The 17,907-nt window shown below is 62.2% G+C and overlaps 1 protein-coding gene across 2 annotated transcripts in view; it reads right to left on the bottom strand.

The window, feature by feature from the left end:
• The window catches only part of ANKS1A (ankyrin repeat and sterile alpha motif domain containing 1A), a gene marked incomplete at its 3' end in the record, with an annotated part of 178,558 nt that overhangs the window by 20,732 nt on the left and 139,919 nt on the right, over positions 1-17,907 (bottom strand). For both annotated transcript variants that reach the window (XM_081095008.1, XM_081095009.1), the window contains exons 12-13: positions 10,830-10,896; positions 5,653-5,759 (exon numbers count right to left, since the gene is read on the bottom strand). In XM_081095008.1, the coding sequence (XP_080951134.1) occupies positions 5,653-5,759; positions 10,830-10,896 (174 nt within the window). The remainder of the gene's footprint in view (positions 1-5,652; positions 5,760-10,829; positions 10,897-17,907) is intronic.

Genomic DNA, 17,907 nt, shown 5'->3' with positions numbered 1-17,907 from the left:
TCACCCAAATCAACAGTGTAGATCAGCTAGGCCCAAGTCAGTCTGGGGTCAAAGGGCTTGATCCCAAGACCACCCAAAGCACTTGACCCACTGGACCCGAGGACGCCGACTGCTTCCTGCAGGGAAAGGCTGCTGCCGGCCTCAGTGCAGGAAAAACGCACCTGCCGCCTCCCATTCTGTCACGGTCACCGCGGGCAACAACGGGCCCCTCTAGACCTCAGGCCCCCATGAAGTGAGCAGCCAAAGGAGGTCCCAGGGGACAGGGAGGAGCAGGGAGCTGAGCCCCCCGGCCCCAAATCAGAGGGGACCTGGGAAAGCCTGTCTCCTGACTCCCAGGCCAGCTCTCTCTGCCAGGAGGGGGACCGTGAGCTTTCTGTCCTGCTGCCCTGTCCGGTTTACTTAACGGCGGCCTCAGCAGGCTGCCTCGGCCCGAGCTGCACCCGAGTGGCAGTGACGGAGGCAGAAATAGGATGCTGGGGCCCGGCTGTACTTGTAAGAAGTTGTCACCATGCCCTGTTAACCAGGATTGCTTCCTGGGAGCGCACCTGGAAATGCAGCCCACCTCCCTCAGCAGGGAGCTGCCTGTTATCACGGAAAGATTAACAACCTCTTCAGAGCCTCCAGCCCTAAAGATCCCAGCCCTTTGCATGTCACTAAGTCCTTTGAAGACGCCCCACCTTTGCTTGCCCGAAGGCCTTTGCAAATCTCTAGACCTGTGAACTCCCATTTGGCAGACCCTTTGCCTGCTTCCCAGGACATGTTTGCCCCCCTTCCCAATATAAACAGCTGGCTCATGGGGGGCCGCAGAGCAGATTTTTGTGGGTGACCTGTTGCTCTCCCATGCTGCCGGCAGTACTGGAATAAACGCTCATATATGATTCCACCTATTTCTGCTTAAATGGCTCACGGAGTGACAGGCTGTGTGGACCCTTGATTGTCCGGTTACAGAACAGGTTACTGGAGGCAGGAGGTTCTGCGCCAGGGCATGCGGTGGGGGCAGCTGCCGGTCTAGAGGGGCAGGGCGGGCCCTGAGCCAGCGCCAGGAGCTCACAGGGGACTGGGTCCTGTGCCTGTCTCCCGCCCTCTGCAGAAGGCGCCCAGCACACCGTGGTGGATGGCGTGGTCTGCCTGACCCAGGCGGCACCTGCGAGCGACGGTGCTAACCCACCCCTGGCTCCGATGCCAGGCTCCAACTCTGGGCAACCCACTGAGCACGAGGCCAACACAGCTCCCTCCTGGGAAAGGGGGGTATGGAGCCTGGAGAGGGGGCGAGGGCGCCTCTGTCTGAGCCAGGAGACCCGGCTTCCAGTCATAGTCAGCTGCTGGCTTGAGGGACAACCTTGGGGAAATTACTTAATTCCTGAGTCCTGAATGGGACCCCAGGAGTCCACAGATGGGCTGCAGGGGGTGCCCTTGGACCCTGGGCCCTAACTGATACTTGGTGTGTCAGCAGGTCTGTACCTTAGGGAGACACATGGCCCTGCCCTGCCCTCTGGGTTCTCAAGTGCAGTGGCCACAGTCAGAGATGCCAGGACAGGACCTCTGCTGCGGCTCAGCCGAGAGGCCAGCGACGGGAAGCTGCGTTCCAGGACCTGTTGCATCGATCCCACCTTCAAGTGCAGTTAGTTAACAGACGTGAGACTGGCGCTCAGATGCCCCTCCCTGTGGGGGCTGGAGGCCGGAGCAGTGCCAGGGGGACACAGCCGCCACTGCCATGGCCCCTGCCCCTGCCGTCACCCTGAGGAACCCCGGGCCGGCGGAGGGAGAGCGGCGGAGGGGAGTAACGTGCTAGAAGGGGCCCGTGGTGCGCACAGTGTCTCAGACCAAAGGGCACCGCAGAGACGGGGCAGCGGCTGCTGGGCACCAGCCCCGGGCGCCCACCGAGGCATTAGGTTCCTAAGTGACCACAGAGCCGAGCTGGTCCCGGAGGCTGGACCCACGCGGCCCGCGGTGCCTCTCACAGCCCAGCTCCCTGAGCTCCTGGCACTCCAGGGCCGCAGGGAGAGCCGCCCTCTGGGGCCCTGCATCGGCACAGACCACCAGGGAGCATCACCTGGGGAGGGCGCTGCGGGAGGAAGGGGCAGGGCCTGGGCACTGCAGTGCGGGCAGCACCTCCCCTTGAAGCCTGGGAGGGAGGAGGGCGAGGAGGTGCCACCTGCTGGCAGTGCCCGCCTCTGGGCCTCAGCGCCCACCTATGACTCCACTGCAGTCCCCGGTTCGCCTCCCCCTGCGCCCGGCACTTACAGGCCTGGCCGGGCGCTCAGCACTGGCCAGGCTGCTGATTTACTGCTTTACGTGCCTGCGCTGCCAGCTGCGCTGTCATCTTAGGGCACCTACGTTCCTTGCTCTTCCGGTTTCAGACCCTGAAGAAGCCGGTGCCCCCGACATAACCACTGCACACGGATCGCGGTGCGTATGGATACTGGTGTCTCGGACTCTTCCTCAGCCCTCCAAGCTGGGCGCTTCCCACAGACACTTCAAAAACACGTTTTTAATGTCCAGATAACAGCAGTAGGGACACCGCCCTTTACTCAGTCAACACCTCCACGGCGTCCCAGGGACGGAGACCCGCGTGCCGGAGCTGCAGACTTGCCGCCACCAATGGCCTCCTCCCTGCGCCCAGGAAAGCCCATGTCCTGTGGGCAAGACCTGTGGTGAGCCAGAGTGGTGCCAGCCCCGGCTCCGCCTGGCGCCCCTGGAGGCCACGGCCCTGACCCCGCCCCGCCCCGCCCATCAAAGGCCCTGTCTGCCTGCAGGCGAGAGTGTGGACACAGGTCCAGCTGCAGTGCCGCTGGTCTAGCCCATCCATCACCTCAGAGGAGGAGCAGCCAAGAGGAGGAGGGTGTGGGGATGAGCAGGGACCGATCTTCACCTTCCTAAAGCCACACCTGGGACCAGGGGACAGAAGCCGCGAGGAGACACATTTTTGCTCAATATGCAGCGTGCTCTCAGTCAGCCTCGCGATGGAAAACACCAACGGGATACACTCTGTCCGGGGTCAGTCCCGTCCCGGGAACATCATGGCAAGGATGCGAGCGCTGATTAGACCTCATGTTGAGTCCCTGCCACCTGAGAGGGGCTGCGTGACACCCACAGATGCCCTGTATTCCTCCCACAACAAGCGTGTGGGAGCCTGTCAGGGGAAACCCCACAGCAGTGCCTCGTCTGTGAAACACCGTTTCCAGATGTTCTCACTACATCTGGAGCCCGGCTTCCCGGGAGCCCCGTGTGCATTTGTAGGAGAGTCTCCAGGGCATTTCCGAACCCAGGGAGACGGGGCAGCACCGGAAACCACACGGGGACGCGGCTGCCCGCGCGACAGACGTTACACCATATGCCCTGTTTCTAAACAAACAGGGCCCTGCGCCTGTGTTCTGGTCCTCATTTTCCTGGTTGCTAAGACTTAATTAGCCTCACACCCATCTGGCAATTTACATGCAGTTACCCAGGATGCTTTGCAAGGCCACCAGGCCATTCTGGTGCCTGCAGTAACACGCTGGTTCGTAGTCCAGCGCTGGTTCGGGCGGGAGTCCGAGAGCAGTGAGAGGAGCAGCCTGCACCGGGGCCACAGGAGGGCCTGACGGGGCCTGGAAAAGGGGCTGCTGGCCTCCCTCGCTGAGGGCCCTTCTCCCGTGGGAACAGACGCCTTCTGACAGGTCTTGAGCGGACCTCTGGCCCAGGGCCAGGCTCCCCGGATGCCCGCCCTGCTCCTTGCTGGTCGGGCACAGGGAAGGCAGGGAAGCGCTTTTAATGGTGCCCTGATAGTCAAGGGTTGGGAACCTTACCCTTTCCAAAATTAGCAGGGGGAGCGAGACGTCAAGGCTCAGCCTCTAAAATACTGAAGCACAGGGAGGGGACATGTGATGTCCCGGCCCCCCTCCCTCACCCGTCTGAGGAAAGGGTGCGCCAGAGGGAAGGCCCCTCTCCACTCAGTGCCAGGGGCCCCCATCCCCTCACGGCCGAACCCTGCCTCCATTCTGGTCTGTCAGCCTTCCCCAAGGGACGTTGGTGTGTCAGGGGTTAGGTTAGGTTACAAGAACCATAAATATACTCAGTTTAACTTTAAAAAAAATTGTCACCCCAGCCGGTTTGGCTCAGTGGATAGAGCATCGGCCTGCAGCCTGAAGAGTCCCAGGTTCAATTCTGGTCCGGCGCACATGCCCGGGTTTCAGGCTCGATCCCCAATGTGGGGCATGCAGGAGGCAGCCGATCAATGATTCTCTCTCATTATTGATGTTTCTCTCTCTCTCCCTCTCCCTTCCTCTGTGAAATCAGTAAAAATATATTTTTAAAAAGCTGTCATTTTAAAACCTAATATTTTTAAAGCTGAAGACTAGCAGTCTGGCCCTAGGCTGGCTTTGGAAGGTGGCTTGGTGCCCACGTCAGCCTGCCCTGGAGGCGAACGGCCCAGGTAAGGGGAGCTGCCCGGGCCAGGCCCCTCCTGGGAGCCCCAGGCCAGCGCCCTGAGAGCAGAGCAGGCGGGCAGCTCGGGGCTGACCCTGACCAGTCCCCCAGCCAGGGCAGTGCAGGGAGGTGGGTGCCAGTGGGGATCTGCTTCCGAGAGAAAAGGCCGCCCGATGCCACGTCAGGACTGCGTTCCCGGGACTGTGCGAGCGGACGGCAGGCCTGCCAGGGGGCAGGGAGAGGCGGGCAGGGAGGCTGGCCAAGTTCCCCTCAAACCAAGCTCCTGAGGTAACACATGCAAGGCGGCGCCGGAAAGCACCTGAGTGGTTACACCCACTCCCCACACCCACGTGTCAGAGGCGCGTGTGGCTCGTGTCAGAGCCGGACCCTCAGGCCCAGAGTGCCCGGTGCAGGCTCCTCCGCTGCCAGTTCCTGCCGCTGTGACCACCAGAGGCCCCTCCTGCGCTGGGGCAGGGAAACGGAGGTGCTACCACGAGAGCTCACCCAGGGCTGCTGGGAAGCCCAGTGAGCCAACGCACGCCCCTGCCGAGGGCGCCCAGCACACAGCAGGCCGGCGAGAGGCTCCATGCCGCCCCGAGGCCGGTCCCTGCGCCCAGCTGTGTCCCCGGGGAGGTCTCGCTCCGTCAGAGGGAGCCTCCTCACGGGAGCCTAAGGACACCCAGGTTTTCCTTCCTGTTTCAACCTCGTGTTTGTAAGAAGAGCACGAAGCTACACCTCAGAGAAGCAGCCGGCCCTCCAAACCCCAACTCGGCCTGTCGGGGCCACGGCGAGGCCCTGGGCACCGGCACCTGGGGCCGCGCAGCCACCCGGACAGCGACTTGCTCAGTGACTACTTGCTGGACTGCAAAGTTCTGGCGAACAAAGGAAACTTCTAGTATCCGGCAAAGACGGGGGAGTCAGCACAGGGACCTGGCTGTCCCGTCCACCAAAACTCCTGTCTGACTGCAACAGGACGGCCAAGGCCTCGCCACACCACACCTGGCCCCGAGTCCGAGAGGGACGGGTGGGGCGGAGGGCTGCGGTCAGGGACCTCCTCCTGGGGACGCAGACTTGCACAGAGCTCTCCCTCCAGGAGTTTCGGGAGCAGAGGAGAGGGACCGTCTAGAAAGGGCACATGACACAGCAGCTGAGACCGTGGCTCAGCTCTGCCCTGGTCGCGGCTCCGCGTGGTTCCAGACCTCAGCCGGCGGCAGGAGCAGCTCCCACACCCCGCCGCCTCGCACTTACCAGGAAGCGGACATCGTCAAAGCCGTTCAGAAGCAACCTGCTCTCGTACTGCTGCAGGCCCAGCGCCGCCAGCCACGCCCCGACGCTCTGCTCCAGCGCCCGCGAACCTGCCGAGAGAGGAATCGGCAGACGCTTGAAAAGGGAAAAACCATTAAGGCAGCAGCGGCACTCAGAGGAAGACAGATGGCACTGCCACATCATAGTCATTACCATAAAGCAGCCAAACCACGGACAAGAGACGAGAGCGGAGGACCCGCAGCGCCTCGTCCGTGTGCAGGCGGGGTAGCCCGCCAGGCGCCGTGCACACCCACAACCTGGGGCACGGGCCGCTCACCCCTCGGCCTCTGCCCACCGGCCGGGAAGCAAACCCCCAAGGGTCTCCAGGTCAACTCCTCATCAGCGTTCACACTGAGGCAGTTCACAGAGTCGGGTCCCACGGGCACCAGTGGGGCTGGAAGCGCCTGTCATCCATGCATCCGGAGCCCCGGGAGCTGTGGCGCGGGGCCAGTCCTGCGACCTTGCAGCACACACGGGTCAGGAGAGCACACGCATCTTCATGCAGCCCGGGGACACGGCACATGCACCCCAAGCAGCAGCGCACACGGCAGGGAGGAGAGGCATTTACTTGTTTTCCCCCAACAGTCCCGGAACAAGCAAACCATGGCCCTTTGTGCCGGAGGCTCAGGCAGCGAGGATTGGCGCAGGGCACGCGGGCCGGGGCTCGGAGACCAGGCTCCGGGTGCTCTGCCGGGACGGCGACATCGCACTCCGCCGGCTGTGCGGCCAGCGGGCCAGGAACCAGGTCCACGCTAGACCCCGGGCGCCTGCGAGCGGGGCGTCTCCCGGGCCGGGGCGCTGTCTGAAGGGCTGCCTTTCCGGGCAGGGCGGGTTTGCAGGGGCTGGGTGTTCATTTTCCTCGGATTGTGGCTGTTCCTGTGACCCACCTGCCTGCCCAGGTGGAAAGCAGGCAGGCAGACCCAGTTCCTGGCTAAAGACGAGAAAGCCCAGCCAGATAAAAGGAAGCAGTCCTCTGTCCGCCGCGCTGGCGGCTTAAGTCTGTGCACGCTCCGCGCTGTCCGCCCGCTGGCCGAGGGATAAAGGCAGCAAGAGTCCTCCGGGGTCTCCGGATCCCGACGCGCTCCTCGGGGAGGGCAGGGGGTGGGGTGAGGGAGGAAGTCCAGCCCTTCCCGGCAGACGGAGGGCGCTTGGAGCCGAACGCCTTAACCCCCACCTACTTCTCTGGTGCTCAGGGGCAAGCACAGATAAAAGGGAAGGAACAGGGGAGAGAGAGGCGTGAGGAAGGAAGACAACTACGAAAGCGTCACCTCAGAGAACTCTTGGCAGTCTTGCTGGTGGAAGGCATCCTGCTGTTCCTGGCACTTCTGCCCTCGGGGCACCACGGCCCCTGGCATGGCTGTCTAGGAGACCCCGGGGACCCAGGGTCCCAGGCTGCCCCTCATCTGTCCTCTGCTGAACAGATGGTGGCCGGGGACGCGGCCTCCCGCGCACGGCAGCAGCCCAAGATGCCGGGTCTGGGGCCACTTGAGCTGCCCTGCCCTTGAGCGGGCTGTCTGCTCCAGGGACCTAAGCAGCAGGCTCTCGTCCACCCGTGAAGTCAGGAGTTCCCGGCTGCTGATTCATTCCCGCCTGTGATCCCGCCGGGCCGGGCCGGGCCGGGGCCGGGGGCTGGGCTGTGGTGCTGCCGGCTGCCAGAGGGTGTGTGCGCTCACAGAACCGCAGCGGAGGGCTTTGTCTACAGGCTCCTGGGCTCCACGCCGCCTGCTGCCGGCCGCTCCACAGTCCTTGCTCACTCTCATAATGCCTGGCCCTCCCCTCCTCCCCCCCTCCTCCCCTCCACGCTCAGGAAATACATCAGGGATCGGACATCGAAGCAGAGGCTGCTGCTGCCGTCACCGCCGAGGGAGGACACAGCAGCACGAGCAGCCGAGCAAAACGACAGATCTCCCAACATCCGACACTGGCCCACACCCGCCAGCGCCAAGGGCAGGAGGGATCTCAGGGAGGGTAGAGGAGAACATTCCTATAGTTCTGGCTGGCAGTTCCTAGGACGGCCAGAGAGGGGACAGAGGAAGGTCGCCCAGAGGACACAGCCCAGGGGTTAAGGGCTGTGCCTTTCTGCCAAGGGGCACCACAGGAACCACAAAAACAGCCACCAAGCAAGGACGTGACACCTGATCCTCCTCAGGTGAGCGCCCTGAACAGCCCGGCGACTCTCTCCGGCCTGGCCTGCGGGAGCGCAGGGAGAAGCCCCGGGCAGGCTGCCCACAACCTGAAGGAGGGCACCCGAGGGGCGGCACCGGGGACCCGGGGAAGCCAGGGCTGAACCCCAAGTCCAGCTGTGGAGACAGGAAAGGTAACGTGCAGAAGACACCCAGGGACCACATGCCGCCTCTCCGCATGCCGGGTCTGCACCCAACGGGTTGCTGCCGGCCCTGGCGCGGGGCTGGCACAGGGCAGGGGCCCCGGGGGAGCAGGCATTCGGCGGCTACTCGACAGCCAGAGTGGCTGGTGAAAAGAAGAAAGCCAAGCGGTCTCTTCCGCTTGACAGAACAAAGCCAGAGTGGCCTGGCCAGCGGGCAGGCTCACCCTCCTGGACTCGTGATGTGGGGTGAGCTGGAAACGACGTCTGTCAGGGGATTCAGGTAACTGGCTCCAATGCTGGCAGCTCAGGGGCTCACGGCCCCAAACAGGACCGAGACCCGAGTGCCACAGAGGTCTCGCCGGGCAATCCCACGCTCAGCTGAGGGCTGGCTGCTACAGGGGCTGCTCCCCCAGCCAGGCGGGCAAACCCGAGCCCAGGCCCTTCTCTGGGATCCAGAAGCCCAAGGACAACCTGCACCCCGATACTGACCATCAAAATAAACCAGAACCCTGCTCTGGGCCGAGGCCTGGTGCTCCCTGGGGTCCTGGCGAAAGCCCCCTCCTGACCCTCAGACAGAAAGCAGAGTGCCAGGCAGGCTGAGCCCACCCTCTCCACACGTCACGCCTGGCAGGGTGGACACGCTGTTCCGGGGGCACCCTCGGGAGCCTGCCTTTCACCTCCTAAGCTGGGGTATGAGGATGAGTCAACCCGTGAGTATGAAAGCAAGACCGTGCTGGGATCCAGGAACCTAGGGGGGTAGCGGGGCCAACCAACTCCCACCACTCGCATGGGTCATGGGGGCAAGAACCGGCCGGGCAAAGGAAGGGCTCTGCCTCCAAGGACAAGGGCTCCTCTGTTTCCAGAGGTGCAGCCGATCTCCCGACAGAGCCACGCCGAGAGGTGACCGCACAACCAAGCTCTCAAGCACCCAGAGGTGGGGCCCCTCTGATCCAGAGGGTGCAGGAGCAAGACCGGCCTCGGCTGAACTGTCAGCCACCCATCCCTGGAGGTGCCTACCCATCCCTGGCAGTGCCCACCCATCCCTGGAGGGGCCCACCCATCCCTGGAGGTGCCTACCCATCCCTGGCAGTGCCCACCCATCCCTGGAGGGGCCCACCCATCCCTGGAGGGGCCCACCCATCCCTGGAGGTGCCCACCCATCCCTGGCAGAGCTGTGAAAGGGCAGCGGTGTTGGTCTCAGCCCTGAACTTCTGTCACTCACACACCTGACCCTTGGTCAGGCCTGCACACTACAGTCGAGTGCAAGGCTGTAGGCCCGAGAGCAGCAAGTGCCTGCAGACAAGGCCACAAGCCAGAGAGCCCCTCTATGGACCCTCCGCAACCCAAGACAGACACAGACAGACCAAAGCCAGCTGGGCCTGCTGGAACCCAGGGAAGCAAGGCTGATGGAGGGAGGGCGCCCCGGAACCCAGTCTGAGAATGGCGCGGAGACAAGCCGGGCAGATGCCCCTCCTCTCTAGGCTTCTCCGGACGCGTCGGCAGTGGTTTCAGGGGTGGAAGCAAGCACAGCCACTGTTCATTGAGTGTCTCTGGCTCGAGTATTTGCACACGTCACTCAGTCCCACAACCTATGTGTAGGGACAGTTAGGGCAATGGCGGGAGTCGGGGCTCAGAGAGGCTAGTGGCTTGTCTGAGACACATGGATCTAGAACGGGTGGGCAAACTTTTTGACTCGAGGGCCGCAATGGGTTCTTAAACTGGACCGGAGGGCCGGAACAAAAGCATGGATGGAGTGTTTGTGTGAACTAATATAAATTCAAAGTAAACATCATTACATAAAAGGGTACGGTCTTTTATTTCAATAGTTTTCATTTCAAACGGGCCGGATCCGGCCCGCGGGCCGTAGTTTGCCCACGGCTGATCTAGAATCATGATTTGAACTCAGGACGGGGCCCCAGGCCTGTACTCCCTCCACAAGCCCACGCCTCAGCAGGTCCTTTCTCCCCAACGTGCACACGCACCCCACCCACCAGACTTCCCGCCAGGGCCAGAGGCCCACGAGGAACCAGAGGCCACTTGGTGCTGACAGGGCAGCCCTGGATGGAGCCCCCAAGCAAGCGAGGAAGCCTATCCCTTCGGAGCAGGAGGCCTCTCCTTGTAAGGGGCAGAGACGGGGTCGGGGGGTCGGGGGGAAGCAATGTGAGCGCTGTTCTGAGAGGCACCTTTAAGTGTCACCTGACTTAAGAAAGTAACAACCACGACTCTATTATAAGGATGACAGCTCAGATAAGGCCTCCTTGGCCCCTGTTTCAAGTGAAGGAAAGAGAAGCAGACCTCACCCCTGAGGCTTTGAGGTGGAAAAAACACCCAAAGGAGTAGTGAGCTGAAGTGAAGGCCGAGCGACTGAGGAAATGGAGAAAGACACAGGAGGAAGCGGCAAAGCCGACCCCTGGGGAGATGCCGGCTCACAGCCGCGCGGGGCCTGGGCTGAGCGAGGCCCCCAGTGGGGAGCCCAACACCGAGAAGCTCCGATGTCAGCCCCTCGGAGAAAGCCCACATTCATGACAAGAATGATGAGTGACGGCTGCTCACGAGGAAATGTCGTTTCTGAATAGGCAGACCGAAACTCAACTTGCACACAGCCCCCTCCGATCTGTAAGAGGAGCCATGGCCCCACCGAGGACAGCGAGCTGGGCTGTCCGGACAAGGAGCGGCTGAGGGGGGCACCGTGGCCTGAGGCTGACCTCTCGCCCCTCTCGCCACCTTCGGTGCCAGAGGAGCCGGGGCGGAAGGGCGCCAAGGCCTGTGTGCGCGGGCGCGGCTCGGTTCGTACCTGAGGCCTTCTGCTGCTCCTGAGAGAAGTCAATCCCTTCTCCGATGGAGCTCATGATCTTCTCAATCTGAAACGCAGAGGAACAGAAAGGAGAGGCGTCAGGCTCGGGCTCGGCAGGGGCAGCTCACCGTTCGTGCACCGGGCAGGCCTCTGGGCTCCTCCGAGACTCCAAGGGAGCACCAACCTGCAAGGCACCGGGACCTGCCACAGCCGGGGAAAGCCCACAATGGCCACGGCCAGGCGGGGCCTGAAGACAGGCTCTGAGGGCGCGAGCGGGTGCAGATGCCGAAGAGCCGCTCTTCCAAGGCACGCGTGCCTCACCCCCAATTCTCCCGGACCAGGCAGGCCTGGGCAGAGGGTGGGAGCAGGCCAGGCCTGGCACACTACCCTGCACGCGCCAGCATTCCGATCCACGAGCGAGGCGGCCAGCTTCGTCGCAGCAGCAGCCCATGTGCCTAGAGCAGTGGCAAGTCGGAAGCACTCAACAGAGCACCGAAACCGCATGACCGCCCGCTCAGGTGCGGCCGCTTTCCAGAGCGGAGACGAGCACGTAACCCTAAGAGGAGGGCCTTTTGCTCCCTGGAGGCCAGCCATGCCGGACAGAGCTCCGCGTCAGGGATGCGAAGGGCCGGACACTTGTCCTCAGGACCACAGCGGATGGCTGGTCTCAACGCGTCCCATGTCTCCAGTCCTGGCCCGGTATGGACCACCTGTCCAGCCACCTGGCTTTGGTCACCCCAAGCCAGGCCCAAGCCCCCACCCCAGGAAACCTGGCCAGGGCAGCAGGCCAGGCGGCGAGGGGCCACCTCCTCTTCCTCCCCTCCTCCTTTCTAGGTTGCAGTGATCATGAGCTCATTCACTTGCTCTTTTTCCAAAAAAAATGGAAAGAGAACCTTTTGTACCAGGGCTTGGAAGCTCTCCTCTAAGTGCAAGCGAGGAGCCTGGGTCTGACAATCAGAAAAACAGCCGCTCTCCAGCCAGCCTGCAGCTGGCAGACAAAGCTGGCACACTGACGCCCGGCAGAAGAGCTCAGGGCAGCCGGCCCTGCCCTGTCCCCTCTCCCCCCGCCCAGCCTGGAAGGGGCATGCTCCAGCTGCAGAAATGGCTGCCTGCTAACAACACTGCGAACTCCACCCTGGACTCAGCAAAAGCAAAGGGACCAGGACAGCTGACCGGTGGGGCAGTGGCCGAGGCCGAGGCCGGCCGGCAGCAGCACCCCACAGCTCCCCGCCTCCCCCCCAGCAGGCAGCGCAGTGCGGCAGGGAACGGCCCAGGTGGACAAGTGGGCTCTCAACACCAGTGCCTCCGTATTCCGTCTGTAAAGCAGGGACAGGCCCTGCCTCCCACGAAGGGTTGGGTGGACCCGAGTATCGTGTTTGTAAAGCACCCGGCCGAAGCCTGGCTCACAGAAGATGCTCCATACAAGGTCAGTCGGCTTTCCGCGTCCCTCAGGTATCTGAGTGCTCTAGCCCAGTGAAACGTACCTTTTAGTTTTAAAACATGTTTTCCTCACATTTATTCTGTGACAGGTAATGCATCCACATGATTCAAAAGGGAATTCAGAGAAAAGTCCCCTGCCCCCAGTATAACCAGGTTCTCCAGGGACCTTCTGGGTCCATCCACGCGCATGTCATCAAACCCATGAATGGACCCCACCTCCCCACTGATGGAGGCATTCCCTTTCATTTAAGACTACCCCTTGGAATTCCTCCTACAGAAGAGAACTTGAAGAAAAGGAAGCATTTTAAATGGATGGGGTACAGCATCCCGGGTGTGGCTGTGCGACAGTTATTTGCCAGGCCCTGCCGTGCGCCTGTGGCCTCGGTCCCCTCTCCTGGTAAGCAGGGCCGCGGCGAACACTGTCCCACACGCATCTCTGCTCCCCTGTGCAGGCCCCCGGCGAGTGATTCCTAGTTACCCCGAGAGTCCTGGCAGGCACAGACCTCACAGGTCCCCCCGCTCTGACTCTGCTAAGGCCTTCCCGAGACGGGCAGTTGCTAACGGCCCCAGTCAATTCACCCCATTTGCAGAAAACACTGATTTATAAACATTTGTCTTTTCACGACTTAAACCTTTTTTCTAACTTCAACCCAGGGGTCCTGCTGTTTCCCCAGGAAAGGCCGTTCTCCAGCAAGCTGCTCCCCACCCCAGGCTGCACGCAATGCCACGCCAGCGCCAGGCCCGAAGCCCGGTGATCCAATCAGATGACAAGCCAGGAAGCTGGGCAAAGAGTGGGCACGCGATCCGTATGTGCTGATGGGCCTTCTTTTTCCTTCCCCACATTTATGGGAGGAAAGTAGGGCGTCCGGGTGAGGACACATCCTACGTGGGTGATGGGTCCTTATCCCAGGCACCCCTCCTCCAGGCCAGAGGGTGTGTGTCGGGGAGAATCACCATGCAACCCCCTTGGGGGTGGAGTCAAGCATGTTTTGTTTGCTATTTTACACCCCCCATCCCTGGCCCCTGTGGTTGGCTCGTTGCGCGCGCGCGCACACACACACACACACACACACACACACACACACACGATGGGGGAGGGAGGGGAGTAAATAGGAGAGATATGAGTGGTTTCCACTTGCTTGGAGCCGGCAATGAAAAGTGCGTTCAAGGCCACGCAGAGGGTCAAGGGTGGGAGAGCTGAAATGGAGGAGACTCCAGGTGTCCTTTGAGGTGAAATGGTCACCCACATGGCACATTTCACGGTCGTCATCACCTAATACCAAAGCCCCAGCTGGCCTATCCAATCCGCACCTCCTGGCTGCCTCGTTCATGAGACTGTGCCAAAGAGCCTCCGGAATCACAGCCAACAGGCACCCTGCGCCTCCTGCTTGCCCCAGACACCCTGAGGCCACCGACCAAGGGCCAGGGGACGCCCCACAGCCCTCGGGTGGTGGTGAGGACTCAGGACTGTCCCCTCCACTGGGAAGGGACTGAGCTCTGTGAACGGCAGCACAAGCCCGCGGAGAGGACCCGTTACAGAGAGGCTGAGGGCCGGCAGAGCGCAGCAGGACTGCCAGGGGGGAAGGCAGGCAGGACTGCTGTGCAGCCCCTTCCCCCCTGGCAACGCTGGCACAGACTGGGGCGTGGTCCTGCCCGGCCTGGGAGACGCCCTGTTCACCGCCCTGCCCCCTCCGAGCCCAGAACCAGCAGAGAGTGAATGTGGTCATTCAGTCTAGACTAAGAGGAGCGGTCACAGGAGGCAGATACCATTCTGATCTGATCTAAATTTTGTGCAGTTTAACCATTTAGGCTGCTTTCCCAGGAATCGGGGGGGGGGGGGGGGGGTGGGTGATGGGAGGGCTCAGCTCAATTTTGTCTTCTCTACTGTTGAGAATGAGTGTCATTTTTGGAGAGAGCTGGGAAACAGCCACACTGTCATCACTTCCCACCAACTCGATTAGGGAACTTGTGTCTGGTAAGGAAAGACCTGAAGGCTATTATCATAATGGAGCCATGTTTGGAAATAGTCCATTTTTAGAAAGTACTCAGGATGATATGCATTCCCCATGTGCCCCCCCCCCCCCGCCCAGGGCTGTACAAAATGCATTCCTATGTGCCCCCTGCCCGCCCCCCCCCAGGGCTGTACAAAATGCATTCCCTATGTGCCCCCCGCGCCCCCCGCCCCCCCCCACCTGGGCTATATAATATGCATTCCCTATGTGCCCACTGCCCCCCCCACAGGGCTGTATAATATGCATTCCCTATGTGCCCCCCGCCCCCCCCCCCCCACCTGGGCTATATAATATGCATTCCCTATGTGCCCACTGCCCCCCCCCCCAGGGCTGTATAATATGCATTCCCTATGTGTCTCCTGCCCCCCACCCCCCACAGGGCTGTATAATATGCATTCCCTATGTGCCCCTGCCCCCCCCCCCCACAGGGCTGTATAATATGCATTCCCTATGTGTCTCCTGCCCCCCACCCCCCACAGGGCTGTATAATATGCATTCCCTATGTGTCTCCTGCCCCCCACCCCCCACAGGGCTGTATAATATGCATTCCCTATGTGCCTCCTGCCCCCCCCCCCCAGGGCTGTATAAAATGCATTCCCTATGTGCCCCTGCCCCCCCCCCGGGGCTGTATAAAATGCATTCCCTATGTGCCCCTGCCCCCCCCCCCCCCGGGCTGTATAATATGCACTCCCTATGTGCCCCCTGCCCCCCCCCCCAGGGCTGTATAAAATGCATTCCCTATGTGCCCCTGCCCCCCCCCCCCCCGGGCTGTATAAAATGCACTCCCTATGTGCCCCTGCCCACCTCGCCCCCTAGGGCTGTATAAAATGCATTCCCTGTGTGCCCCTGCCCCCCGCCCCCCAGGGCTGTATAATATGCATTCCCTATGTGCCCCCCACCCCCCACCCCCCACAGGGCTGTATAAAATGCATTCCCTATGTGCCCCTGCCCCCCGCCCCCCAGGGCTGTATAAAATGCACTCCCTGTCTCTGAAAATAAAACCAAAAACAAACACGGAGCTGCTGCTGCCAGGCCAGCTGACGTCTGCGTGCCTGGGACACGGAACCCTGGCTGCCCACGGGCTGCAGGGGGAGGTGATTCTGTGCACGGAGAGGCCCCCATTCGCCACCACCAGGACTGCTGCCAGGAGCACCTCGGACTAAGAACCCACTTTCCGGGGGGAGCGGAGGAGGCAGCTGGAGGGAAGAGTGCTTCCCCGGGTGCTGAGGGCATTCCGTGTGCCAGGAGGTGTGCGGGCACGGTCCGTCCACAGCCGAGCCACAGGCCCGAGGGAAGCCTTCCTCCGGGGGGTGGGAAGGTGAGAGGCAGGGGCTCCCAGCTGTAGCCGCGTATCAGAGCAGGAATCGCTCGGTGGTCCTGCCTGGGAGCCGAGGCCAGGGCAGCGGAGGGAGGGAAAGGGATCGCCTTCCTTCTACCTTCTTTTGTGCAAATGGGAACAAGGGATGTGTCTGTGATTCACCAGCAACTGAATGTGGCTCCTGATGTCAGACACTCCCACCCACCCCCTTCCTGCTGGCAGCTCCCCGGAGCTCTCCCACCACTCGGAGAACACACTGCAGTCTCCTTGGGCCTGTAGCTCCACGTCTCCTCTGCCCCCAACATGTACCATCATATCCGCCCAGAACCACACTCTGCTTTGCACTGGTGCTTCCCTGGGGGGCTGTTCCACAGCGAGTCCCAGAGACACTGCCGAAGCATGAAGGGCGACGATCCTGGCTCCCCAGGGTGCCCTGTGCAGAGCTGGTGCACTGGTGTGCCCGGGACAAAAGGAACAGCTGCCATGTGCTGAGTGTGCACGCCAGGCCGGTCACTTGCTGGCTCAGCGCGAGGGAGAGGCAGCCACCACGGCCGGCCCAATCCGGTGCCTTTCCCAGAGGGTGCCCATTCTCCAGGTGAGGAAGTCGAAGCTCCATGCCAGGACAGACTTCCCCGCTGCCCGCGGATGGCACAGGGCTCCTCCCGAAGAGCTCGAGCTTCCTGCGGGGACCAGGTGGCAGCGGGGACTTTCCGGCCAGGGTCCCCACGCCAGGGCACAGGGCTGAGGCACGGGCCCTAACCTGTGCCCAGGGCTGCTGGTGTCAAGGCCGCCTCCGCTGTGCCAGGACCTGAGACTGCTGACAGCGCACTCCGGGCCAGAAGCCACCAAGGACTCACCGCCACCGTCCCGCCTCGTCGCCGAAGGCAGGCTCTCGGCCCAGAGCGGGCTTCCCCTCCACACCCAGGAGGGTTTTCGACTGCAGTCTACGTCTAACTGACCAGGTCTGGTCACTCTCCCCTCCCCCTAGACCTCAGGAAGGGCAGGGATGGACTGAAGTGGCCAGTTGTCCTGATTTCGGACCTTGTCGCTGCTTTGAGGAGAGGGAGGTGGGACGGTGGGGGCGGGGAAGGCGGCAGGCTCAGGGCTGTCAGCTAGGCCTCCACCGCGCAGGCTGGCAGCTCCGCTAACAGGGGGGCTCCTTCTCCACAGACGCACAGAGGTCTCAGCTTCATCGGCCTCATCCCAGGGGCACTCAGGCGGTGACCACATTAACTGCCCCACCCCCATCCCATCCCCTTTCCTGCGGGACAGAGACCACAGGGCCTTTCCTGCGGGACAGAGACCACAGGGCCCCGCCCTCCCTGAAAGCCCAGTGCCGGCCTGTGCTGGGCCCTGTCAGACAGTGGGGTGAGGAGGCATCGACCGCAGCCTCAGTCTCTAACCTCCTCTCTCCCTCCCCGCGGCACCCCTCCCGTCCCTCTCGGAGGCTGATGCTGGCCTTGCTCCCCAAAGCGTCTCTCACCCACGTGGACGGCCGGCCCTTTTCCTGACCTGCAGGTGCTCACGCCCGACCTACAGCCTGACTGGGAGGGAGTCCTGCTTGCACACAGCACCTGCCGGACGACCTCAGAACGCAATCTTTAACGCAAAGCCCCCGAAACTGCTGGGAGAAGAAGAAATGTTGGGAGCCGTAGATTCCAATGAGCTTCATTATTGTCGCCACATCGCACTGGGCGGGTGCCAAGTCCTGGCTTCAGAAAGTGGGACAAGGATCTAAAAGTTTAATGAGGATATGTACTTGGGTTCCAGTCCAATTTGCACAATCTACTCTCCATCCAGGAGCAGGCTTCCTGGGGGTGGGGGGAGGGAAGGGGGCACACAAGCCTCAGAAAGGCTGCAGGCCCCTCGGACCCGGGCGACCAGCCTGGCGGGCCTCTGGGCTCTTTCACCAAGCCCCCGTGCCTCCCCCGGGCCCCGTCCTCCCACAGGCGCAGGGCACCCCAATGCACTGACTGCTAGCCTGGCTATGTGGTGAACTAGCCCAGGAAACACCCCAAGCTCCCACTCGAGGTCCATTTCCTCAGCAGTGTGGCCGGGAAAGGGTCCGATGGACGCCCACCGCGGCTCAGGTTCTGCAGGGAGACCTGCCTCATAGCATCGGGTTGTCAGATGTGGAATTCTGAGCACCACACTTACATGTTTACGATGTCAAACGAAAACTGCATACATGTAACACAAGCACACTGCCAGCCTCCATCGCTGCCCAGGGGTGTCCTGCAGCTTGCTAGCAGCTCTGAACTCGGGAACAGGAAGACGGCGGGTAAATGAGGCTGAGAGTCCCTGAACT

The sequence above is a fragment of the Myotis nattereri genome (assembly GCF_964212035.1).
Source record: "Myotis nattereri genome assembly, chromosome: 6".
Taxonomy (NCBI): Eukaryota; Metazoa; Chordata; class Mammalia; order Chiroptera; family Vespertilionidae; genus Myotis; species Myotis nattereri.
This window is presented reverse-complemented; position numbering and strand designations above follow the sequence as displayed.